General features: G+C 40.2%; 1 protein-coding gene across 1 annotated transcript; it reads right to left on the bottom strand.

Annotated features, from left to right (window-relative positions):
* Positions 1-2886: 2886 nt before the first annotated feature.
* gdf5 (growth differentiation factor 5) lies at positions 2887-9890 on the bottom strand. Its single transcript, XM_061923442.2, has 2 exons — positions 9776-9890; positions 2887-4687 (listed from the first exon to the last, which is right to left on the bottom strand). Exons 1-2 carry the CDS (start codon positions 9861-9863, stop codon positions 3819-3821), a joined length of 957 nt encoding a protein of 318 aa, XP_061779426.2. The 5' UTR covers positions 9864-9890; the 3' UTR covers positions 2887-3818.
* Between the last annotated feature and the right edge of the window lie 16213 nt (positions 9891-26103).

The following is a 26103-nucleotide window of genomic DNA, read 5'->3' as shown; positions in this document are numbered from 1 at the left end:
ATACATATACATGTATATATATATATACATATACGTATATATATATAGCTAAACACCCTTTATATTTATATATATATGTCTTTGTATATATATATACGTACATACATACATACATATATATATATATATATATATATATATATATATACATATACGTATATATCAAGATAAACCCCCTATGTATACATATATATATATATATATATATATATATATATATATATATATATATATATATATATATATATATATATATATATATATATATAAAACACTACTGATTGGCATTCTCAATTCCTTGGATATCTTTTTATACCCCTTTCCTGTTTTATGCAGTTCAATTACCTTTTCTCGCAGATTCTTTGACAATTCTTTTGCCTTCCCCATGACTCAGAATCCAGAAACATCTGTGCAGCACTGGATGAAAGATGCAATGGTCTGTCAGAAGCCCAGAAACTCACTGACCTTTTATACACACACATTAATTACAAACAAACAGGTCACAGGTGAGGATTGGAACCTTTTTTGCATGTTATCAGATCAAAGTCACTGGGGTATGTAAACTTTTGATCAGGGTCATTTGGGTACTTTCTTTTGTCATTTTGATTTAAAAAGAGTAAACACAGTTGTTTGCCAATAAATAGCTTCACACAACCATTAAGCAGTGACGTGCGGTCACTGGAGGCAGGTGAGGCGGGGCCTCACCTGTCATCATGGAAAGAAAAAAAATGTAAAAAGAAAAAAAATTTTATTAAATTGTTATATGTATTCAGTGATTATACTATAAAGTTATTTTCCATTTAACTTCACCAGTTTTATATTATTTTTATTCAAAATCGCAGAATTTTCACATTTGCCGTTCAAATACTGAAAGAGACGGTGCGGTGAACAGCAGCCAGTTGAAGCACGTCACTCAGTTGATATTAATATTATTGTACAAACTAGATGGGGCAATTCCTGGAGGAATTGCATGTGAATGCTCCAATGCTGAAGTTGAACTGAAATGCTGACAGACTGTAGTATGAAAGTAAGAATAGTTTGAATGTTGCAGACTTAGAATTTTCAGGAAAAACGGAATTTGGTTTGGAACTTGGGAAAGTGTTAGTTGAATGAGTGGAATGTGTTGATGTTGGAATGGTTTTAATTGGTTAAAAAATGTGCGAGTTGTGGAAGTTTAAAAAATGGACAAATCATTTTGAAAAGAAAAAATTTCCCTGAAAACTGGGAATTCTTGGACACACAATGTTGAACAGGCTGAATATTTTGGAGTTGGAACGGTTTGAATCGGATGAAAAATGTGGGAATTGTGGAACTTTGAAATATGTCCCATTCATTTCAATGGGAATTTCATGGAAATTTGGGAATTTCATAGAGATTTGGGAATTTCGTAAACATATTAAAAGACTTGAATGTTCTGAATGAGTGGAAATGGTTTGTGTTGGTATTTTTCAAACCGGTCGAGAAATGTTGAAGTAGTAACATTTTAAATTGAGAAATGGTATTGAGGAATTCCTGGAATTTCGGGAAAACTAGGAATTTTTCCAGTTCAAAAAACAACTTTGTTTTTTGTTCTGATTAAGAGGAATGTTTGGACGGTGGAACGGTTGAAGTGGGTTGAAAAATGTGGAAGGAGTAGTCGCCAGAAAAAAGGGTCAAAAAAAGGTTTGTAAAAACGGAAATTTTGGGAATTACTGGAATTTTTTTTAACTCGGAAAAATTATTGTTTGAATGTCCAGGATGCGTGGAATATGTTGAAGGTGGAATGGTTGGAATAGGTTGAAAAATGTGGAAATGGTGGAAGTTTGAAAAATGGCCAATTCATTTTGAATGGGAAAAATGTTACGAAAAAACCTGGAATTCCGGGAAATCTGGGATTTTTTGGAATTTGACAAGTGAAAGCCCGCGATTCCCGAAAAGGCTGACCCAGTTTGAAGTTTGAATCGGGTGAAAAGGGTGGAAGGTAGAGCGCGCCAAAATCTGGAGAAGAAGAAGTTGAAGTTGATTAATAAATAGATGAATTTTGGTGCAGAAAACCATATGTGTGAATGCTTTGGAGCATTCACACAATATCTCATGATATTATACAGTATGCATACCTATGCATTTGATTAGTATTGCTTTGAAATCATAAGTCAGGTGACAAGCAGATATTTATTTATAGTAACAATAAATACTTGAAATACCTTTTATGGTCGGATAATAATACAGTTTAGAAGATATGCAATTGCATACAGTACATGTTTTGTCAAAATTGAAAGAACAAATACATTTTGCAAGAGAGAGGAAGTGCTTTATTGGTGCACATTATTTTCAGGCTTTCGCGGTCCACATAAAATGATATAGCGGGCCAGATCTGGTCCCCGGGCCTTGAGTTTGACACATGTGTTTTCAAGTATAAAGTTCACATGGATGAAAAACTCCCTCACACACACACACACACACACACACACACACACACACACACACACACACACACACACACACACACACACACCCCATGAGGACTGGAGCCAAAGTGCGTGACTCAACATACACAGAGTCCACCACCGTGTTTCCTTCAACATGCTGACTTGGATTATGAACACAAGTTGTGTGTGAAACTTGACTACACTCACACACGTATATAGACACACACACACACAGCTCAAGTGGCTAAAACAATAATCCAAAAGTTCCCCTTCAAAACAAACGTCTCTTTAGTTTCCGACGTGAATGATTTAGTGCGACTGGCTGAAGGAGTCCTTGGCTTGTTACTTGGAAGTGCAGGAATATTCAAGGAGTCACAAGGAAAACATGGAGTGGACTTCAAAGAAAGACTTCAAATGAGTTGTTCACGCTAAATGCGTGTGTGTGTGTGTGTGTGTGTGTGTGTGTGTATGTGTGTGTGTGTGCTGGAGAACGTCGATGCTGACAAAGCTCTTTAAGGTCCCAGAAGGTTATTGGATGTTCCACTGAGGGACACATGCACAAGTGACGGTTGCCATCTAGTGTGGCCGTGCTGCACTTCCGGACCGTGCTGGACGGCGAGCTGACAGCTCAGGGCTTTTTAGCTCATCGACTCGCACTGTTGCCCTTAACTCTCATTCACTGGTAAGTCCACAGTCGCTGATTCAAGCCTGGCTTGGGCTGGACTGAACAGGCAGACTGAAAAATTGTTACACATACTGTAGTTGCATGCTTGTTAACCGGCGTCTTTCCCACAGGTGGTTCTGATTAGTGGAAACCAAATCGGCCTCGTCAGGCCTACATGCTCGTACCTGCTGACACTTTTCCACAGGTTGCCAAACGAGTAGCGCAGTTAAATGGTAAATGGGTTATGCTTGTATAGCGCTTTTCTACCTTCAAGGTACTCAAAGCACTTTGACACTATTTCCACATTCACCCATTCACACACAGATGGCGGGAGCTGCCATGCAAGGCCCTAACCAAAACCCATCAGGAGCAAGGGTGAAGTGTCTTGCTCAAGGACACAACGGACGTGACGAGGTTGGTAGTAGGTGGGGATCGAAGCAGGAACCCTCAGGTTGCGGACACGGCCACTCTCCCAACCGCGCCACGCCGTCCCCACCAGTTCTGCCAAGACTATCAGTATGAGTGTATCACCAAGTCCAATAGTGTTCGTCGAGTACTTTTGTACTTATATCTAAATATTACTATGACCTGTGTAAGCCCTTTTCTGCTCCATCACTGTTTGCTTAGCCCTGCCCACTTCCATATGCCGTTAAAATAGCGACAAAGAACCTGGTTGGAACATTCTTATTGAGGCCACATTTACCATTTGAACCATCTACTTCCCGAGTCAGTCTGTAGGTAGCGCGTTACCTACAGCCGCAGGCGTCGACCACCATATCGTCGTACTGCTTGTAGACCACGTTGTTGTTGGAGTCCACGTAGAGGATGCTGATTGGGCTGAGGCGCGTGGGCACGCAGCAGGAGGACGGGGCCGAGAGAGGGTCCATGGAGTGGAGCAGGGTCTGTATGATGGCGTGGTTGGTGGGCTCCATGTGAGAGCGGAGCGGGAAGTCGCAGGCGCCGCCGCAGTGAAAGGCATGGTAGTCGAGCGGCGCGATGATCCAGTCGTCCCAACCCATTTCTTTAAAGTTGACGTGGAGGCGGCGCCGCTGGCACCGCGCCCGTGTCTTCGGAGGGAAGGCCTGCGGAGGTAGCTTTTGAAGGGCCCTGGTGGGCGGAGCTCGCCTCATGCGTCGCTGTGTGAACAAGTACTCGTAGACGGTTTTGTTGTCGTGACCGGACCGGGCTCGAATCTCGTTGTAGAACAGATCGGACTTATTGCTACGGCCGAACGCTAGCAGGAAGGCCATCTCCTTGTCGCTCTTTCTGGGTCGACTCAAGCCCAGTGAGCGGAGGTCAGTGCCACCGCCCCCTTCCAGTTGGAAGCACAATGGCTGGTTCCGTTGGGTCCGTTTAAAGCCCTTGACCGAGTTCCACACGTTGAACACCTCCCACCTACCGTGGGAAGCCTCCAAAGGCTCGGCCGCCATTGTCTGCAGCAGAACTGTCTTCTGTCTAGCGTACCCACACTCGAATAGCTTCAACCACGAGGTCTTGCGGAGGTCGGGCCAGGGCTTTCTCAGGATGCGAAGTTCTGCTCCCAAAAGTTCGTCTGGATCCAAAGAAGAGATGTTGAAATGGTACTGCTGACGCCTCAGGACGGAACCCCTCTCATCTGAAACGGGGAAGGGCAAAGTATCAGTTTGACTTGCAGTGAAGAAACAAAGTAAAAGTTTTTAAGTGTATGAGGTGATCACAGGTGACTAAAGAAATGTGTACTAGTCAACTCTAAGGGACGAGGTAAAGAAATACACACATACAAGTGAGTTGGAGGAGGGAAAACTAGGACATAAATGCATACTCGTGAGTTTTGGGTGACTAGGTTATGAAAAACACACATACTTGTGAGTTCTAAGTGACTAAGTTAAGAAATAGACACACTTGTGAGTTTTAGTTCACTAAGTAAACAATAGGAACATAACAGTGAGTTGTAGGCGACTAAGTTAAGAAATAGGAACATGTTAGTGAGTAGTAGGTGTTAAAGTGAAGAAATAGGAACACACCAGTGAGTTGTAGGCAGGGGCGTCACTAGCTTTTAAGGACAGGGGGGGCTTAGCCCCCAGGAGATGCACAGGATGTGAGCGAACGTACACAAGCACACAACTTCACAAACGGCTAACAAAGACTTAGAAATTATTCATTGTTATTATTATTATTCTTTAAAAATGCACGGGACGAAATGAAATGCTCCCCGGGACGATGGCTTTTAACCTTTTTTCTTTTTTTTCTTTTCATGTATTTATTCATTTTACATTTTATATTAAATGTCTTGGTTTTTCCTACCTCTGAAAATCCTATGAAATGTTTAACAAACCATCCTATAATAATACAACAGCTATTAATGTAACAATACGATAAAACAAATATATTTAATGATGTTTTTGTCATTATTTTAACAATAGGCTAATGTATATTACTTTATATAGATTCTACAAGAAACACAAAACTTAAAAACTAAATTATTTACAATTGCACACACAAGGTTTCGTGCAGCTTCACTCATTGTAAAGGAAGATAATGTGCTTTGTACACCTGCAGGACTGCAAGCAAGGTAGCAGAGTATATGCGGACTGGAATTTGAATGATGTGAGCATTTTCTATATGAACAAGTGGAATGGATTGGATACCGACGCACTAAAGGGGCTCTCTACCTTACGCTATGAAGTGAGGGGAAACTGAGTGAATAATAACAGGTTATATGATTATTTATTTAAACTCATATTCGGGCCACTTTATAATGAATATGTCGGCATGTATTTGTAAAAAAAAATAAAAAAAATATATAACACCAAATTATTTAGGGGGGCTTAAGAATATTTTAGGGGGTCTTGAGCCCCCCTAAAATAGGCCTAACAACGCCAATGGTTGTAGGTAACTAAGTTAAGAAATAGGAACATGTTAGTGAGTAGTAGGTGTCAAAGTGAAGAAATAGGAACACACCAGTGAGTTGTAGGTAACTACATTAAGAAGTAGACGCGTACTACAGGAGTAAGCTGTAGGTGACTAAGTAAGAAAATTGACACGTACTAGTGAGTTGTAGGTGATTAGGTCAAAAAATAAACGCGGACTAGTGAGTTGTAGGTAACAAGGACATAGGAACATACTTTTGAATTGTAAGCGACTAAGTAACGACATAGGAACCTACTAGTTAGTTGTAGATGACTGAGTAAAGACATAGGAACATTCTAGTGAGTTGTGGGTGACTATGTGAAAAAATAGACACATTCTAGTTATTTGTAGGTGAATAAGTAAAGAAATGGGAACATACTAGTGAGTTGTACGTGATTAAGTTAAGAAATATTTTCTAACGAGTTGTAGGTGACTGAGGAAAGAATTGGGAACGTAGTGAGTTGTAGATTACTAATTTGAAGTATGCGTACTAGAGAGTTGCAGGTGACTAAGAAAATAAATAAGAGCATACTAGTGAGTTGTAGATATACATACGTACGTACAAGAGTTTCTAGGTGACTAAGTAAGAAAATAGACGCGTACAATTGAGATGCAGGTGATTAGGTCAAGAAATAAACGCATACTAGTGAGATATCGGTGACTAAGTTAACAAATAGACACATACTGGTGAATTGTAAGTTACTGAGTTAAGAAATAGATGTGTACTGGGTATTTGTAGGTGGCTAAGTAAATAAATAGGAATATACTAGTGAGTTGTAGGTAAATGAGTTAAGATATAGATGTGTGCTGGAGATTTGTAGGCAACTAAGTAAATACATAGGGGAACATACCAGTGAGTTGTAGGTGACTAAAGAAATAGTTTAAAAAGTTAAAGTTAAAATACCACTGATAGTCACACACACACTAGATGTGGTAAAATTACCCTCTGTATTTGACCCATCCCCTTGTTCCACCCCTTGGGGGGTGAGGGGAGCAGTGAGCAGCAGCGGTGGCCACGCTCAGGAATCATTTTGGTGATTTAACCCCCAATTCCAACCCTTGATGCTGAGTGCCGAGCAGGGAGGTAATGGGTCCCATTTTTATAGTCTTTGGTATGACTCGGCCGGGGTTTGAACACACGACCTACCGATCTCAGGGCGGACACTCTAACCACTAGGCCACTGAGCAAGATAGGATCATACTAGTGACTTGTCGGTGACTAAAGAAATAGGAACATTCTAGTGAGTTGTAGGAGACTAAGTTAAGAAATAAATGTGTACCAGTGAGTTGTCTGTGACTACTTCTACTTCTAGAAGCAGTAGTTCATCTTCCGTAAATTCAGATTAAAAAAAGATAAGGTTGTGAATCGTCATTTGACCAAAAATAGTCGTGTTCGTTGTTTGTTTTCAGGTTCGCCATGATTAGAACGCACACAAGCGTTTACTTTCTGGATGTAGAAACACACATTGTCGGACGCCCGCTGCTATGGAAATGGAAATAAATGCGCCAAAGAATTAGTTCCGGCAATGATTAAAATTACCAAAATACGGTATATATTGTACATATTACATATTGTTATAAATGTGTCTGTTACTACTATATATATATATATATATATATATATATATATATATATATATATATATATATATATATATATATATATATCAGTGACGTGCAGTCAGGGGAGGCACGTGAGGCCCCGCCTCACGTGCCATCATGGAAAGAAAAAAAATGTAAAAAGGAAAAAAAAAAAATTAAATTGTTATTTGTATCCAGTGATTAAACTATAAAGTTATTTTCCATTTAACTTCACCAGTTTTAGATTATTTTTATTCAAAATCGCTGAATTTTCACATTTGCCGTTCAAATACTGAGAAGAGACTTGCGGTGAGTCAGCAGCCAGTTGAGGCACGTCACTCAGTTGAGCCTCACCATGGATTGCGCAATGACTCGGCTAACTGCTGGCCTGCTGTGCAGTGAGACCGTATTGCTATATGAACTATATTATACATTTCCATAGTTTAGTTAGCTGAGGTATATAATGTACAGTGTATTTTGTCAACAACTGTATGTGTGTAACGTATTTCTTGTGCTGAGCAATCATAAAACTGCTGCGAAGACGCACTGTGTGAGGCTCGCAGTAATCCCGCCTCCTGGTGGTAGAGGGCGCTAGTGATCCCAGGGATCATTTTTGCGACTACACGGCTGCAGAATAAGTGACAACAAGCAGCAACAGTTAGCGATCGTTTATTTTTTCCTCTCGCCTGGACTTTTAACATGAAGGATTACATATCTAAAATAAAACAGTTTTCTAAACTGGACTTTCAATCGAAGCAGGAGGTAATACTTAAAGGAAGATCTCCATCGAGACAGAGACGTTTAAAACTGAAGAAAGATAAGGAAGACTTCTATAAACAAGTTATCGATGCTTTTGTTCAAAAGGAGCTGCGCATGGACTTCATTTATAAGTAAAGGTAAGACCATAATAAAAATGTTTTAATTAAATGTGCTTTTTTGTGTTCTACAGTTTGTATGTGTAAAGTTAAAGTTAAGTTAAAGTACCAATGATTGTCACACACACTAGGTGTGGTGAAATTTGTCCTCTGCATTTGACCCATCCCCTTGATCACACCCTGGGAGGTGAGGGGAGCAGTGGGCAGCAGCGGCGTCGCGCCCGGGAATCATTTTTGGTGATTTAACCCCCAATTCCAACCTTTGATGCTGAGTGCCAAGCAGGGAAGAATGTTGGCATGAGCTTTTAAACATAACCCGTTAACTGCTGCCAATCAAATGGTGAATAAGATACTCTTTAGGGTTCATATGTTTGTAAATCTGACTGTGATGAAGTCAGTGCCTCACCAGTCATGAACCTCACCGCACGTCACTGATAGATATATATATATATATATATATATATATATATATATATATATATATATATATATATATATATATATATATATATATATATATATATATATATATATATATATATATACTTGCAGTGTGTATACAAAACATTGATGAAGGGTTTTGAAGTTGTTTTAGAGCGCTTTTAAGGTGACTCCCATTTGCCACATTTTCCAAGGGTTTTTTATCATCTTTAAAAAAAAATTACAAATAAAAAGCATGTGTGATCTTGTCTCTCATAATGATTGTGAATGGCAAAATTCAAAAAAAGTGCTGTTCCTCTTTAAGTAAAGAAGTACATGCGTACTACTGAGTTGTATGTGATTAAGTCAAGAAATCGATGCATACCGGTGAGTTGTAGGTAACTAAGTAAAGAAACCTACTAATGAGTTGTAGGTTAGTCAAGTGAAGAAATAAACGCAAACCAGTGAGTTCTAAGTGAATAAGGCAAGAAATAAATATCTTTTAGTGAGTTGTAGATGACAAAGTAAAAAAAAAAGACGCACACTAGTGATTTGTAGTTGGGTTTAATAAACACTAAACGTGTGCTATTAAGTGCAAGGTGATGCTCGTCACTAGCAAACGACAGCTAAACAAACAGAGGCTAAATTTAAAGTACATGTAAACTTTCCGCAGCCGCAGTCATGAAAACTTTTCATTCTAAAAAGAAATTGGAGGGAGGAGGGGGCGTGAGGGTGTGACCACTGTTTATTTTCTCTCCTGAGGGCACCGCCAGGGACCAGATGGCGAGAAACATGCACGTTAGCATTTTAGCTCATAGACAAGCGAGGTGTGGCGTTTTGACAAGTCGGTTACTCGCGGCCCGTTTTACATCTTTGCGTGTTAGCTAGCTTGTTGCCTCGGTTTGAGGTGTGAGGATGTGAGCTTGCATGACATTTACCTTGACCTCTGTCCACAAAGCTGGTGACAGTGTCGGCCATGCTGCGGTTGTGCGCGCCATGGGAGCGGCTCCGGTACAGAGACAACATGTAGTCGGGCGGCGTCACCTTGACACTTCCACCTGGATGGATGGAACCCTTGGGGACCTGGGAGGGCCCTTTGAGTACAACTTGATGTCGGGTCGCCCCGCCCGCCGCAGCACCCACCTTCCCACCTTGTGCACCGATAGCCGCAGGCATCCGTTCCTTGCCCTCGGCGCGGGTGTGGGTCACCCGAGCCGGACTGACCCGACCGGCGGCCCGAGCGCCCCAGCCGTAAGCCGTGCGCTGGAAAGAAGCGAATACGAAAGTCAAAGTCCAGCAGGTGAGCAGCACGGAGAGAGGCGCCACATTCATCCTAGCGGCTGGGCGTCATGGCAACGAGCAAGAACAATTTGGGCCGAGTCGGAGTGTGTCATCCTCCGAGTGCACACACACGTGTGACCTGACGTGTACGCGTGCTGGACTGGATGTGATGGAGCAGCGTGAGGAACTTTCTTCAAGTCTCTTTTTTTTTTTTCACCATGACGTCACGCCGCTGCCACACTTTTTTTTTCTCTTTCCTCTCCAACTTTGAATGTGCTCCAATCCAAACACTTCTCTCACCACCAGCCTCCAACAACCTGACACACACACACACACACATTGACATCATATCACGTGAAAGGAACTTTCTGGACGCCAGTTGGCCGCTTTGTGCTTTTTTTTTGCTTTTTTTTCCGTTTGTCATTAAGTGGACCCCCAGGAAGTGGAGGGATCAACTTTCACACTAAAACGCTCAGAGGACCACAAAGGGTTAAGAGTGGTCTGGTTCTAGCGGACTCGCAGTCAGAACCACGGTGCGGTCCGCTCATGTTGACACAGACAGGCTCGAGTCAAAATAAAGACTCCGTCTGTGTCCCGCCCACCAGCCACATGTTTACAGACGCACACGATCACATGATGATTGGAGTGACCATAGACAAAGTATTGACAGGAAGAAAAAAAACATAGTAGGTCATGTGTTGAGTTAAGGTGGTCACAAGGTGGCAGCACATCGCCCCCTAGTGTCGGCCCAGAATCACTGCATTCTAAGAGTGATCATTCTGCCGCACTAAACGGGAGCAAAGTCGAGCAGCGCTTGCCAATGAGGTTAACAGCCATCGGGCTCACGACTCGTGAGTGAATGTGAGTGTGAATGTTGTCTGTCTATCTGTGTTGGCCCTGCGATGAGGTGGCGACTTGTCCAGGGTGTACCCCGCCTTCCGCCCGATTGTAGCTGAGATAGGCTCCAGCGCCCCCCGCGACCCCAAAGGGAATAAGCGGTAGAAAATGGATGGGATGGATATATATATATATATATATATATATATATATATATATATATATATATATATATATATATATATATATATATATATGTATATCTACATCCTGAAAATATGCAAACAAAACTGTGTTTGGATGATTGATACTTCAAACTTGCATAAATAAATATTAAGGAATATAACATAACTTGGCTTCTGAGAGCTTCAAAATGTAGTGAATAAAATGCTAAAGTTGTTGATAAACAAGCAATTATTTTAATAATTAAATATGGTCATTTAAAATGCACTATTATGATAATTTAAAATTAATTATTTCAAATATGTTTATTTTAATGTAAAATTCTATGGCTGGATGTAATAAGGAGTCAGAAAAAATAAAAATAAAAATACAATTAATTTTGATGTTTTTAGCAAAATATAGTAAAAATGTATTTAGTTTTTTTTTTTTTTTTTAAATGAATAAATATCTATTTATTTTTAGGTAAGATAAACATAATAATACAATGTATCTCTAGTCTGGATGATTCAGTTCTTGTCGCCCTGTTGTCCTCCCGTAGTGAAAAAAGGCTGTCCTCACTCAGGTCCGCATGGAGCTGGAGGCCACCTCCAGCTCCGGCTGAAAATCGGGAGATTTTCGGGAGAATATTTGTCCCGGGAGGTTTTCGGGAGAGGCGCTGAATTTCGGGAGTCTCCCGGAAAATTCGGGAGGGTTGGCAAGTATGCATGCAGTGACTTGCAGTGTGGTCTAATTACTGTTAATACAGGTTGCTCATAAGCTTGTTAAGATTATAACAAGAAAAACGTAAGTACCGTATTTTTCGGAGTATAAGTCGCACCGGAGTATAAGTCGCACCTGCCGAAAATGCATAATAAAAAAGGAAAAAAACATATATAAGTCGCACTGGAGCCCGGCCAAACTATGAAAAAAACGGCGACTTATAGTCCGAAAAATACGGTAAATCCCTTTCAAAATATTGTTATCCAAATACGTATTGGTCCCATTTATTTGCTTTAATAAAATAAAGGCCTCCCCCATTTAAAAAATAGAGTGAAAGAGAGAGAGAGAGAGAGAGAGAGAGAGAGAGAGAGAGAATTACACAATCGCTCGACTAAACGAGCTATTGTGATTGGCAGCTATGAAAACCAATCTTTGCATTTTAGTGATGTCCGATAATGGCTTTTTTGCCGATATCCGATATCCCGATGTTGTCCAACTCTTAATTACCGATTCCGATATCAACCGATACCGATATATACAGTCGTGGAATAAGCACATTATTATGCCTAATTTTGTTGTGATGCCCCGCTGGATGCATTAAACAATGTAACAAGGTTTTCCAAAATAAATCAACTCAAGTTATGGAAAAAAATGCCAATATGGCACTGCCATATTTATTATTGAAGTCACAAAGTGCATTATTTTTTTTAACATGCCTCAAAACAGCAGCTTGGAAATTGGGACATGCTCTCTCTGAGAGAGCATGAGGAGGTTGAGGTGGGCGGGGTTGAGGTGTGTGGGGGGTGTGGTAGGGGGTAGCGGGGGTGTATATTGTAGCGTCCCGGAAGAGTTAGTGCTGCAAGGGGTTCTGGGTATTTGTTCTGTTGTGTTTATGTTGTGTTACGGTGCGGATGTTCTCCCGAAATGTGTTTGTCATTCTTGTTTGGTGTGGGTTCACAGTGTGGCGCATATTTGTAACAGTGTTAAAGTTGCTTATACGGCCACCCTCAGTGTGACCTGTATGGCTGTTGACCAAGTATGCATTGCATTCACTTGTGTGTGTGAAAAGCCGTAGATATTATGTGATTGCAAAGGCAGTGCCTGTAAGGTTTATTGGCGCTTTGTACTTCTCCCTACGTCCGTGTACCACTACTACGTACAGCGGCGTTTTAAAAAGTCATATATTTTACTTTTTGAAACCGATACCGATAATATCCGATATCATATTTTAAAGCATTTAACGGCCAATAATACCGGACATCTCTATTACATTTTAATTCGTCAGTATTATTTGTCTATAAAGTTGTTATTAGTACACCTCTGCGTAACATTTTATCCTTCTTTGCAGTAAAGAAAAGACGAAATATAGATCAATTAGAATAACTTCATTAGCATTGTTTTTAGCCTGTAACAAACGATATTTAAAGTGCATCACTTTGCCTGAAATATAAAAATATATTTTATTTTAATTTATTTATTTTAGAATTATTTTTTGTTTTGTTTGTATTTTATTCCATTTTTGACGGACTTGAACCATTTGATGCTTAAAAAAACCAAATAAAATAAACTCAATAAATATTAAAATCTAATTGATTAGCAACACTAACACAGGAGCAGGGCAGCACGGTGTGACAGGGGTTAGTGTGTGTGCCTCACAATACGAAGGTCCTGGGTTCGATCCTGGGCCCGTGGAGTTTGCATGTTCTCCCCGTGACTGTGTGGGTTCCCTCCGGGTACTCCGGCTTCCTCCCACCTCCAAAGACATGCACCTGGGGATAGGTTGATTGGCAACACTAAATAGTCCCTAGTGTGTGAATGTGAGTGTGAATGTTGTCTGTCTATCTGTGTTGGCCCTGTGATGAGGTGGCGACTTGTCCAGGGGGTACCCCACCTACCGCCCAAATGCAGCTGAGATAGGCTCCAGCACCCCCCGCGACCCCGAAAGGGACAAGCGGTAAAAAATGGATGGATGGAGGGAACACAGGAGCACAATATATATACACTTTAACCCACAAAACAAAAAAATAATACAATTATTTGTGCTAAAAAATCTAAATGAAGTCAGGATTACTGGCTCCAAAGAGCATATTTGTAAACTTTTTGTAGCAGACTTTAAAGCATGATGATAAGGGTCACACTGTTTATATTAAGCATGCTTCACTGATGAGAGTATTTGGCAAGCACCGTTTTGTCCTACTAATTTCAGCGATCCTTGAACTCATCGTAGTTTGTTGACTTGTACAACTTTCTCCGATGCTGCCACAGAAAGACGGGTTTTACTGTATGCCACTCCTTCTTTGTCTCATTTTGTCCACCAAACGTTTTATGCTGTGCGTGAATGGACAAAGGTGAGCTTTGTTGATCTTGTTGATTTGCTGGAGTGCTTATCAGACATATTTGGTCAATCCATGACTGCAAGCTAATTGATGCTAACATGCTATTTAGACTGGCTCTATGTACATATTGCATCATATATGCCTCGTTTGTAGGTATATTTGAGCTCATTTATTTTCCTGTATTTATGTCTTTTATGTGTTTCATTTATATTTCCATGTCTTATGACACATTATCTGTATGTAATATTGGCTGCATTTCTCATAGTTGTTTGTGTGCCATGTTGTTCCAGACCACAGCAAACGTTACCCAGCTTGCAAAGATTGTAATAAATCCATTTATAGAAGACAGCCTGCTGTTTCCTTAAACTTGGACACACACATCTATACCTTTGGCCATTCTGAGACAGTAATTTCCAGAAGTTATCTCATCCTGTGAGAAGCCTCCATTTTACCAATGATTTCCAATGTTGCAAAAATGTGTAGAATAAAAATTGAAATATAGAGATGTCCGATAATGGCTTTTTTGCCGATATCCGATATTCCGATATTGTCCAACTCTTAATTACCGATTCCGATATCAACCGATACCGATATATACAGTCGAGGAATTAACACATTATTATGCCTAATTTTGTTGTGATGCCCCGTTGGATGCATTAAACAATGTAACAAGGTTTTCCAAAATAAATCAACTCAAGTTATGGAAAAAAATGCCAACATGGCACTGCCATATTTATTATTGAAGTCACAAAGTGCATTATTTTTTTTAACATGCCTCAAAACAGCAGCTTGGAATTTGGGACATGCTCTCCCTGAGAGAGCATGAGGAGGTTGAGGTGGGCGGGGTGGGGGGGGGGGGCAGGGTTGAGGTGGGGGGATAAGGGGGAGCGGGGGGTGTATATTGTAGCGCCCCGGAAGAGTTAGTGCTGCAAGGGGTTCTGGGTATTTGTTCTGTTGTGTTTATGTTGTGCTACGGTGCGGATGTTCTCCCGAAATGTGTTTGTCATTCTTGTTTGGTGTGGGTTCACAGTGTGGTGCATATTTGTAACACTGTTAAAGTTGTTTATACGGCCACCCTCAGTGTGACCTGTATGGCTGTTGACCAAGTATGCCTTGCATTCACTTGTGTGTGTGAAAAGCCGTAGATATTATGTGATTGGGCCAGCACGCAAAAGCAGTGCCTTTAAGGTTTATTGGCGGTCTGTACCTCTCCCTACGTCCGTGTACACAGTGGCGTTATAAAAAGTCATACATTTTATTTTTTGAAACCGATAACGATAATTTCCGATATTACATTTTAAAGCATCCCTATTAAAATACAACATTTCTGTAAACAAAGATTTGCGTCAGCCTTAGATAGTTGCTACTATAGCTAATATAGACACTGGCATCATGTGTTTCCTTCATGATAACACTTAGATAAGGCTTTTAATTTTTTGAGGCTCCAGACAGATTTTTTTTTTTTTTTGTATTTTTGGTCCAATATGGCTCTTTCAACATTTTGGGTTGCCGACCCCTGATTTAGACAATAGTGACAGTACAACACTCGTTTTCACAGTAGTATATAATAGAAAAGGAGAAAATACAGCACTTTTCTTACAATAAGACATGTGTTATTAGTGTAGCACAGCACCTCTCTATTATGTTTTTAAGTCAGCCAGGTGGCAGGAAAGTCGAGTGATCAGATACCCAGAAGCCACATGAAAGGTTTGTGTGCAAATGTATTGATTTTTACTCAAGCAAATGTTCCAGAAATAATAATTGTATCATACACAAAACTGTCACGGTGGTGGATGTGGTGGAAAGGTATAAGCTGGACCCAAATGCAGGGAAACAAGGTGAGTGCTGCTCTAAAGGTTTAATCCAACTCTAACAAGCCACAAAGAACATATGACAATCGGACAAAGATGAGATGGCAAACAGAAAACTAAATACACAGACTAATAGGACAACTGATTACACCTGCTATACACACACATGGGGAACAATACAAAGGTTATCAGTACACGAATCACATATATAACACAGTTCAATGGAAACATATTAATTTATTTTAGATGTTTTTATTAGGGTGTCAAAAATAACAAGTTAACTCATGCGATTAATCGCAAAAAATCATCGTATTAATCACGTATACATGCATATTAATCACGCAATATATTTTGACCATATACTGATCCTTTACCTTGAAGGAGAACTGCAATTTTTGGGGAATTTTGCCTATAGTTAACAATCATTATTAAAGGCATGATTTTTTTTTTTAATGCATTCTGAATATTAAATAAATTGTCACGGCGCAGTCTCGAACCCTCAATTCTCCCGCAGCAAGATCCTCCAACACTCTGTCTGGCAGCATGCCAGGACACGCCCCCGCACGCGCCGAACGCTTCACGCCCACGCTTCGCCGCAGCTGCAGATTGTCAGCAATCAACGCACCTGGCAGCAATCAGGAGGACAGCATAAAGACCGGTCGCTCCTTGGAACCTACGCCGGAACGTCGTTAACGCTCAGTAGTAAGCATTACGTCTCTGGCTTCCCTTTTGTTGTCCTCGCCCTTGTTCTCCGTGTCCTTTTGTCTTTTTGACTCATGTCCCTTGTCTCCCTCGCAGTACCTGCCTTGTTTCGTGTGCTCGAGCTCTGTGCTTCGACCTCCATCCAAATTTTGGACTACCTCCTTCGATCCTCGACCCTTGCCTGGACACAGACCTTGTCACTTCTCTCCTGCCCTCGACCTCCTGCCTGTCCCCGGACTTCCTTTGTGCCTCACCCTCTTGGACTGACGAAGAATTCATCCATCACGCACGTACAACATCCTCTGGTATTATTTACACGGTTAATTCCACACTTAGTGGAATTAACCATCAACACCGGTGCCCCACAGGGTTGTGTGCTAAGCCCTGCGCTCTTCACCCTCTTCACACATGACTGCATAGCCTCTTCAACATCCAATCTCACTGTCAAATATGCCGACGACACCACGGTGCTTGGGCTCATCAGTAATAATGATGAGACAGCATACAATGCAGAGGTCCAACAGCTGGCTTCATGGTGTGCTAACAATAACTTGGTTCTTAACACTAACAAAACCAAAGAACTAATTGTAGACTTCCGCAGGAAAGGGCAGAACAAATACCCTCCACTTTTAATTAATAACAATCTCCTAGAAAGGGTCAAGCATTTCAAATTCTTAGGGGTGAACATAACAGAAGATCTATGCTGGGACATTAACACTGCTTCTACAGTCGGAAAGGCCCAACAACGTCTTTTTTTTTTGAGGAAACTAAAATGCGCAAACATTCCGCAGAAATCAATGGTAAACTTTTACAACTGTGCCGTCAGCAGTGTCCTCACTTACGGATTTTTTGTGTGGTTTGCTAGCTGCACTAAAGCGAACCAACAGGCCCTCCAGTGAGTGGTTAAAGCGGCGGGGAAAATTACAAGGACGATACTCCCAGAGATGAGTGCCATGTACACAACTCGCTGCCTAAAGCGAGTACACAACATCCTGAAGGACAGATACCACCCAGCACATGGCCTCTTCAACCTGCTACCCTCTGGAAGGAGGTATAGATCGATTCTCGCCAGGACCACCAGAATGTCTCACAGTCTGTATCCCCAGGCTGTGAGACTGCTAAATGAACAGCCTGCCCCTTTGCTGCCCCGGACCATCTTATTACCTCACTCTTCACCACCTCAATAATTGTGCTCTGGACATTGCATTGCTGCAACATTAACGTAACACCCATCAGACATCTGACTGTTCCCACCCCCACGTCCCTCTTATCGCGATCTTCCTGACAATGCTAAAATGTAAACTATTGTCAACCTGCTCATCAATGCAGTTTCTATGCCACTGGACAAAGCTCAAACAAAATCTCGTTGACATGTATGACTTAAGTGTTATTATGACAATGACAATAAAGGAATTGATTGATTGATTGATTGATTGATTGATTGATTGATTGATTGATTGATTAGTCCTGCAACCAACACGTAGAGTAGCATACACCTCCCACACAATCATCAAAGGTTACAATAAACCTCTTAACCTGAGTTTCTTTGTGGTGTCGTTTCCTTCCACCCCTCACGTACATAACATAAATGTAAATAAAAGTCGGCTTTCAGCGGAGCCAATGGGAGCTCCGCTATTTTGCCCATAACAACACACAACAACAGCAGTCATGTTTTCGTCTACCGTAAAGCAGTTCATCTGCCATATACAGCAATGTTGTGACACTCTTAAACAGGACAATACTGCCATCTACTGTACATGCATATGTGACAATAACATCTAGGGCTTTTAGAGAGTGCAGTGCACAACTGCGCACACAACAAAGAGACGAAGCAGAATGCATCATCAGAGAGGGTGTTCAGCATAGTTAGAAAAATAGTGACAGATAATAGAACAAGGATGGACAATTCAACCCTTAACTCAACAATGAGTAGATGAGTGTTATGTGTGTGTATATGTGTAAATAAATGAACACTGACATTCAAGTATTTCTCTTATTTATATATATATATATATATATATATATATATATATATATATATATATATATATATATATATATACATATAATAAAATAAATATATATATATATAGCTAGAATTCACTGAAAGTCAAGTATTTCTTATAATTATATATATATATATATATATATATATATATATATATATATATATATATATATATATATATATATATATATATATATATATATATATATATATATATATATATATATATAAAATACTTGACTTGGTGAATTCTAGCTGTAAATATACTCCTCCCCTCTTAACCACGCCCCCAACCACGCACCCCCACCTCCTTAAATCGGAGGTCTCAAGGTTGGCAAGTATGACATCACTACACCTGGATGTGTTCTTTTTGTCACTCAACGCTGACATTTATTCTTTTTGTACAATATTTTTATTTGCAGCTGAAATGAGAAATGAGCCTCATTATGAGAGAAAGACTTTCTGACGGATAAAAGAAAGACTGACATTTAGCTGAGGTGTTTTGTTTTTAAATCAGTTTGGTTTATTAATGCATTGTATTTTATTTACTTACACGTTTTCAAATAAATCTCCCTTAACATTGTCTGTTTATATGAACTGTACACATTGTACCACTCCTCCAAACGTCGTTAACCTAATTTGAATATATTTCCCTGAACTTTGAAGGGTAATGAAAATGCAAACCACAGAGACACACAAACCTTTTGGTGGTAGAGGAACTAAAAGTTGCTGGACTTTTGGTGTATAAGGGGTTAGAGATATGAACAGTCACGAGAGAAAAAGCGTTATAAATATATTTCACTTCACTCCACATTTAATTGAAGGAAATAAGTGTTTTGATTCTAAAGCAAAACACGACTTAGTACTTGTTGGTAAGCACAGAGATCAGACGTTTCTTGTTGTTGGTGATTTGCCGGATTGCAAACATCTCAGGGGGATTTTGGACAAAGAGACAACCCCAAAGCAAAATGTTTCCACCTCCATGTTTGACATTAAAGAAGCTGTTGTGGGCTCAAATTCAGCATTTCACGCGGAGTCAAGTTTATGCAAAAAAGCTCAGTGCTGGTCTCATGTCAGCACATCACATTCTCCCGAGGCGTATCTGACTCATTCAAGTAGTGATTGTCAAACTTCAGACAAGCCTGTACACGAGACCTCTTGAGCGGGAATTGCAGGATCTCGATCCAGTACGGCAAATTGTGTAACTTTTTCCAATCCACTTCAACATTCATTACACCAAAACACAATCGAATACAAAAACACACTACCACATCACACCTGTTCACACACATTACCAAAAACCATTGCACTCGATTACAATACAATACAAAGTCCGGGGCAACATAATGCAACTTCAAAATCAGAAACAAGAACATAATGTAAGCAAGTTGAAAAATCAATTAGATTTAAAGATAAAAAAGAAGTAGTGGACTTTAAAGAACCAGGGAGATTATTCCAATCAGATGGGGCCTATTTCTTTATACATTTTCGATATTGTAAAAAATGGATACTTCACATGTCTAGGAGAATAGGGAGCTGTGTACTGAACCAAAAGTTGATTTAAGTAGGGTAGGACATGTAAGTAAATACATTTAAAAAAAAAACAACACCCAGTGAAAGTTAATGGTTCATGACACAATGGTGAGTTCTAAATTGGCACCTCGGGACAAATCTGCACGAAGAATTACATAAAAATGTTGAGAGGTTTGAGAATAGAGTCAGTAGTGTTTTGGTAAACAACATTAGCATACTCTAGTATAGGAAGTAACAATTGTGAAATTAATATTTTTCTAACCGGAAATGAAAAACAAAGGATTGATCTATAGAGAGAGCCCAAACAGCCCTAAATTCTTCTCACAAATATTATTAACATGTGGGTTCAAAGTAAGCTCAGGGTCAGACCAAAGACCAAGGTATATGAATACATATAAACTCATTAGTAACTAATGCTTTTCTTGGTGACTTTGGTCCTGACTCCCATGAGATTGTCAACCAACTCCTTACCTGTACTTTTGGGCGAGTCCCTCACCTTCAGACACAATCATTCTTGCCTTGTTACATGAACTCAAGTTATCAGTTATCAGAACTCAGTTATCTTGTATTTCTTCAATTTATGAATTATTGCACAAATAGTGATCTTTCTCACAAAGCTTCTGGTGGATGGTCTTGTAAAACAGTTAATAGTCTTGTGCAGGTCTACAATCTTGTCCCTGAGATCAGCTTTTTGGTTCTGCCCATTGTGATGGAGAGGTTTCAATGGAAGATATTTTTATTCACATAACAAAATGAGATTAATAGTACTTTCTAAAAGGGGAACTGCTCTTTTTTTTTTGGTCTATCGTTTACAACCATTATGAGAGACAAGAACACATACAGTACAGGCCAAAAGTTTGGACACACCTTCTCATTCAATGTGTTTTCTTTATTTTCATGACTATTTACATTGTAGATTGTCACTGAAGGCACCACAACTAAGATGAGGAGTTATGTCATACTTGCCAACCCTCCCGAATTTTCCGGGAGACTCCCGAAATTCAGCGCCTCTCCCGAAAACCTCCCGGGACAAATATTCTCCCGAAAGTCTCCCGATTTTCATCCGGAGCTGGAAGCCACGCCCCCTCCAGCTCCATGCGGACCTGAGTGAGGACAGCCTTTTTTCATGACGGGAGGACAACAGGGTGACAAGAACTAAATCATCTAGACTCGAGATAAATTGTATTATTATGTTTATCTTACCTAAAAATAAATATATTTATTCATTTACAAAAAAAAAACTAAATACATGTTTACTATATTTTGCTAAAAACATCAAAATTAATTGTATTTTTATTTGTATTTTTTCCTGACTCCTTATTACATCCAGCCATAGAATTATACATTAAAATAAACATATTTGAAATAATTGATTTTAAATTATCATAATAATTCATTTAAAATGACCATATTTAATTATTAAAATAATTGCTTGTTTATCAACAACTTTAGCATTTTATTCATTACATTTTGAAACTCTCAGAAGCCAAATTATGTTATATTCCTTAATATTTATTTATGCAAGTTTGAAGTATCAATTATCTAAACACAGTTTTGTTTGCATATTTTCAGGATGTATATATATATATATATATATATATATATATATATATATATATATATATATATATATATATATATATATATATATATTAGAGATGCGCGGATAGGCAATTATTTCATCCGCAACCGCATCAGAAAGTCGTCAACCATCCGCCATCCACCCGATGTAGCATTTGATCAGAACCGCACCCACCCGCACCCGCCCGTTGTTATATATCTAATATAGACGATGCAAGGCATTAGTGAGGTTATAAAGCTTTTGCCTGTTAAAGAAAGGAGACTGATCCAATGCAGCACAGACATTCGCGTGCCACGCTGTCACGACCCAGACGCACACCAGTGCGCAATCATATGGGAGCCGCGCTGAGCGCACCTCCAAGCGCGTCTCGCTGCCGGCGACGGCCGGGTATGGGCCCCACGCTCCAGCGCCATCCATTTTCAGGGCTAGTTGATTCGGCAGGTGGGTTGTTACACACTCCTTAGCGGGTTCCGACTTCCATGGCCACCGTCCTGCTGTCTACATCAACCAGGGTGAGCCCCACCCCTTTCGTGAGCGCACTGTACGCGGAGTGACCCCTGTTACGCGCCCCCGGCAACAGGGGTGGCGGGCAGGTAAGCTGCGCGGGCGGAGCGCGCGGAGTGACCCCTGTTACGAGCCCCCGGTCACGGGGGTGGCGGGCAGGTAAGCTGCTTACCTGCTGCGCGTGACGCCGGCCGCGGCGAAGGCGGACGAGGCGGGGTGTCGGTGCGGTGGGCGCGGTGGTGACCCTGGACGTGCGTCGGGCCCTTCTCGCGGATCGCCTCAGCTACGGCTCCCGGTGGGGCCCTCTCGGGGGAAGGGGCCTCGGTCCCGGACCCCGGCGAGGCGTCCCTTCTCCGCTCCATAAAAGTGTCCATCTCTTTTCTTTTTTTTTCTTCTGTTGTGGCATATGCAGCAGGTGCCTGCTCGTTTTTCGTATGTGGGTAACAACATTTAACTATGTATATATATTTCCGAATTGGTTTAACTGCCACCCGCCTGAATCTATTTAAAATCTAATTTTTTTTTATTTCAACCGCCCGACCCGACCCGACCCGACCCGCGGATAAAATCTAATTTTTTTTTATTTCATCTGCCCGATCCGCGGATAATCCGCGGACTCCGCGGTTGTGCCCGCAAACCGCGCATCTCTAATATATATATATATATATATATATATATATATATATATATATATACATATATATATATATATATATATATATATACTGTATATGTATGAAATACTTGACTTGGTGAATTCTAGCTGTCAATATACTCCTCCCCTCTTAACCACGCCCCCAACCACGCCCCGCCCCACCCCCGACCACGCCCCCACCCCCCTCCTCCCGAAATCGGAGGTCTCAAGGTTGGCAAGTATGAGTTATGTACTTAACAAAAAAAAGGTGGAATAACTGAAAACATGTTTTGTATTCTAGTTTCTTCAAAATAGCCACCCTTTGCTCTGATTACTGCTTTGCACACTCTCGGCATTCTCTCGATGAGCTTCAAGAGGTAGTCACCTGAAATGGTTTTCACTTCACAGGTGTGCTTGAAGCTCATCGAGAGAATGCCAAAAGTGTGCAAAGCAGTAATCAGAGCAAACGGTGGCTATTTTGAAGGAACTAGAATATAAAACATGTTTTCAGTTATTTGACCTTGTTTTGTTAAGTACAAGTTTGTACATAACTCCACATGTGTTCATTCATAGTTTTGATTCCTTTGGTGACAATCTACAATGTAAATAGTCATGAAAATAAAGAAAACGCATTGAATGAGAAGAAGATGTGTTGAAACTTTTGGCCTGTACTGTATGTCTTATATTTGGGGCGGAGGCAAGGTTTAAAGATGATTAAAAAACGCTTGAAAGATGCGGCTAATGGGAGTCACCCTTGTAGTCTTCAAAACCCTCTATAACAGCTTCAAAACCCTTGGAACTAATTCCTCGGTGCATTTAGTTCCATTTCCAAAACAGCACACTTTTGACTTCTGGCAGCAAATGTGTTCCTCCTTCTGTAATAAAACATGTGTGTCTTCTAATCATGGCAGACTTTGTAACAAACAAGGAAGACATGCAACCTTATCCGGGAATAAACAATGAGAGTCTTTGTACCCATTTCCTTGACCCAGCCACACTCAAAGAAGTTGTAGACCTCCATTCTTTTCCAAGTTTTCATCTGTTCTGTCGTGTAGAATGACGTCTGAAGCACAAGATAGTTCGATACGTCTGGGATCTCCAGCGAGGCATAATCGTTAATATCACTCGACAAATCATAAGGATCTATTTACCATTGCGTAGTTTGATTTTTTGCAGGAAGATCTAGGCCCCTTGTTCACACGCACAGCTTGCTGCACAACCGCCATCTTCGCTTGGTTGACTACCACTTTTTTTCCACTTCCGGTAAGAAGTCACGTGATGAAATACAAGCAGTATATACCTGTTTTTGTTGAGATCTACGTAAATCCCAAAAATATGAAATCAAACCATGGAAGGTATTGTGGCAATATGTATAAAACAATCTTGCCTTCCTTTATACTTGCGCCAAATAGGCCGTTTGGAATTTGCCCAATTTGTGACTATTTTCCCATTTGTGACGTCAGCGGCTATCTCCATATATGGTAAAATATATGGAGAATGGCGCGATCCCGCCATTGTAGTGCAATGATCTACTCCAGTGGTCCTTAACCTTGTTGGAGGTACCAAACCCCACCAGTTTCATATGCGCATTCACCGAACCATTCTTTAGTGAAAAATAAAATGTTTGTTTTTTTCAAATTCAAGGCAAAGTTATATGTTTTTGGTAACACTTTAGTATGGGGAACATATTATAAGTAACAAATACTTAATTTAGAGTTTTTTGGACACTAGGGGAACATATTCTAAGTAACAAAGACTTCATTTTGGTTAGAGTTAGGGGCAGGGTTAGAGGGTTAGGGTTATAATAAGGCCATGCCGAATAAGGCATTAATAAGTACTTAATAATGACTAGTTAAGAGCCAATATGTTACTAATTTGCATGTTAATAAGCAACTAATTAATGGTGAATATGTTCCCCATACTAAAGTGTTACCATATTTTATACTGGTGCACAAAATGAACCGTACATGAACATCACCTTGTTCAAAGAAGAAAACCATAAACTCACAACAAATTACACACCTGGAAATCAGTCTGACTTCTGCTGTTGCCGTATCCGTAATACGCCGATAGAGAGAAGTTTTTATTTACACGATGAGTCAGGTGTGTCTTGACCTCCACCGAACCCCTGAGCCCGACTCACCGAACCCCTAGGGTTCGATCGAACCCAGGTTAAGAACCACTGCTCTAGTCACTAAGCTCCTTCTTTTTCCCTGTCCTCTTTTTGTGGAGAAGACTGGCTTGTACATGCACATGCACCCTCCGCTGTTGCCATTTCTAATACAAAGTAGCATATAGTTCTAATGTATATCTGTCAGTAGACTCAATATCGAAGCGCTAAAAACTACAAAAATGGCTGATGGGGTGGAGACACAGTTGAAGTGGAGGCACATAAAAAAAAGAGTCAAAAAGTAGCTTGAAAACAGTCTGTAAAACATAATCTACGCAAAATGTTGACCAAAGAACCACCATTACATGTCATGTCGACCACAAGGAAGTGTTTTGACTGAAGAAAACAATCATAACATGCCCCCTTTAAATGTACCGGACTAATTTGTGTACTTCATGGGCACTTAAAAGGTCTGTGAGGGTCAGAATTATTTCACATACAGTACTTATTTCCCTCAACTAAATACAAAATAATCTATTGTTTCTTTTTACATTTCATATAATTATGTTACAAAAACACCATCAAATATGGAAGTTTAATCTCTTCATTGGTAGACATATAATGAGCAGTAAAGTGATGACATCCAAGTCGTTTCATTTCACTCACACGTAGCAAATGCTATTTTGATACTCATATTATCATTATTTTCTTTTTATTATTTATTTGCGCACACAGAAAAAAAAGTAGTTCATCGACAATGCAAAACAAAAAACATGCGCAAGGGAGGTTAAGAAGGCCCTAAGGTGTTGTAAAGCTACCTACCCTAAGACGTCACAGTTTTCACAGCAGCAAGAATAGACAAGTCCAATACAATACATATCATTTACAGCGAACATCCTCATCATAGTTCACTCCAGTCCAACGTAGCCTTCATTTGTTTTTAAAAGTATAAAATATAGTCATAGATTGAAGAGCTTGTGGTAGTACATTACAAAGAAAGGGTCCTCTGTATTTAAGCATAGATTTCCAAATGGTAAAAAAGTGAC

Source organism: Nerophis lumbriciformis, linkage group LG28 (genome assembly GCF_033978685.3).
Source record: "Nerophis lumbriciformis linkage group LG28, RoL_Nlum_v2.1, whole genome shotgun sequence".
NCBI classification, from domain to species: domain Eukaryota; kingdom Metazoa; phylum Chordata; class Actinopteri; order Syngnathiformes; family Syngnathidae; genus Nerophis; species Nerophis lumbriciformis.
Note: the sequence above shows the minus strand (reverse complement) of the source record. Positions and strands in the feature narration are given on the sequence as shown.

Excerpts from the sequence above, each read along its gene's own strand:
- gdf5 (XM_061923442.2), bottom strand. The coding sequence starts at position 9,863 with ATGTTGTCTCTGTACCGGAGCCGCTCCCATGGCGCGCACAACCGCAGC. Across the intron at positions 4,688-9,775 it reads CTTTGTGGACAGAGGTCAAG|ATGAGAGGGGTTCCGTCCTG; the intron begins GTAAATGTCATG and ends TCCCCGTTTCAG.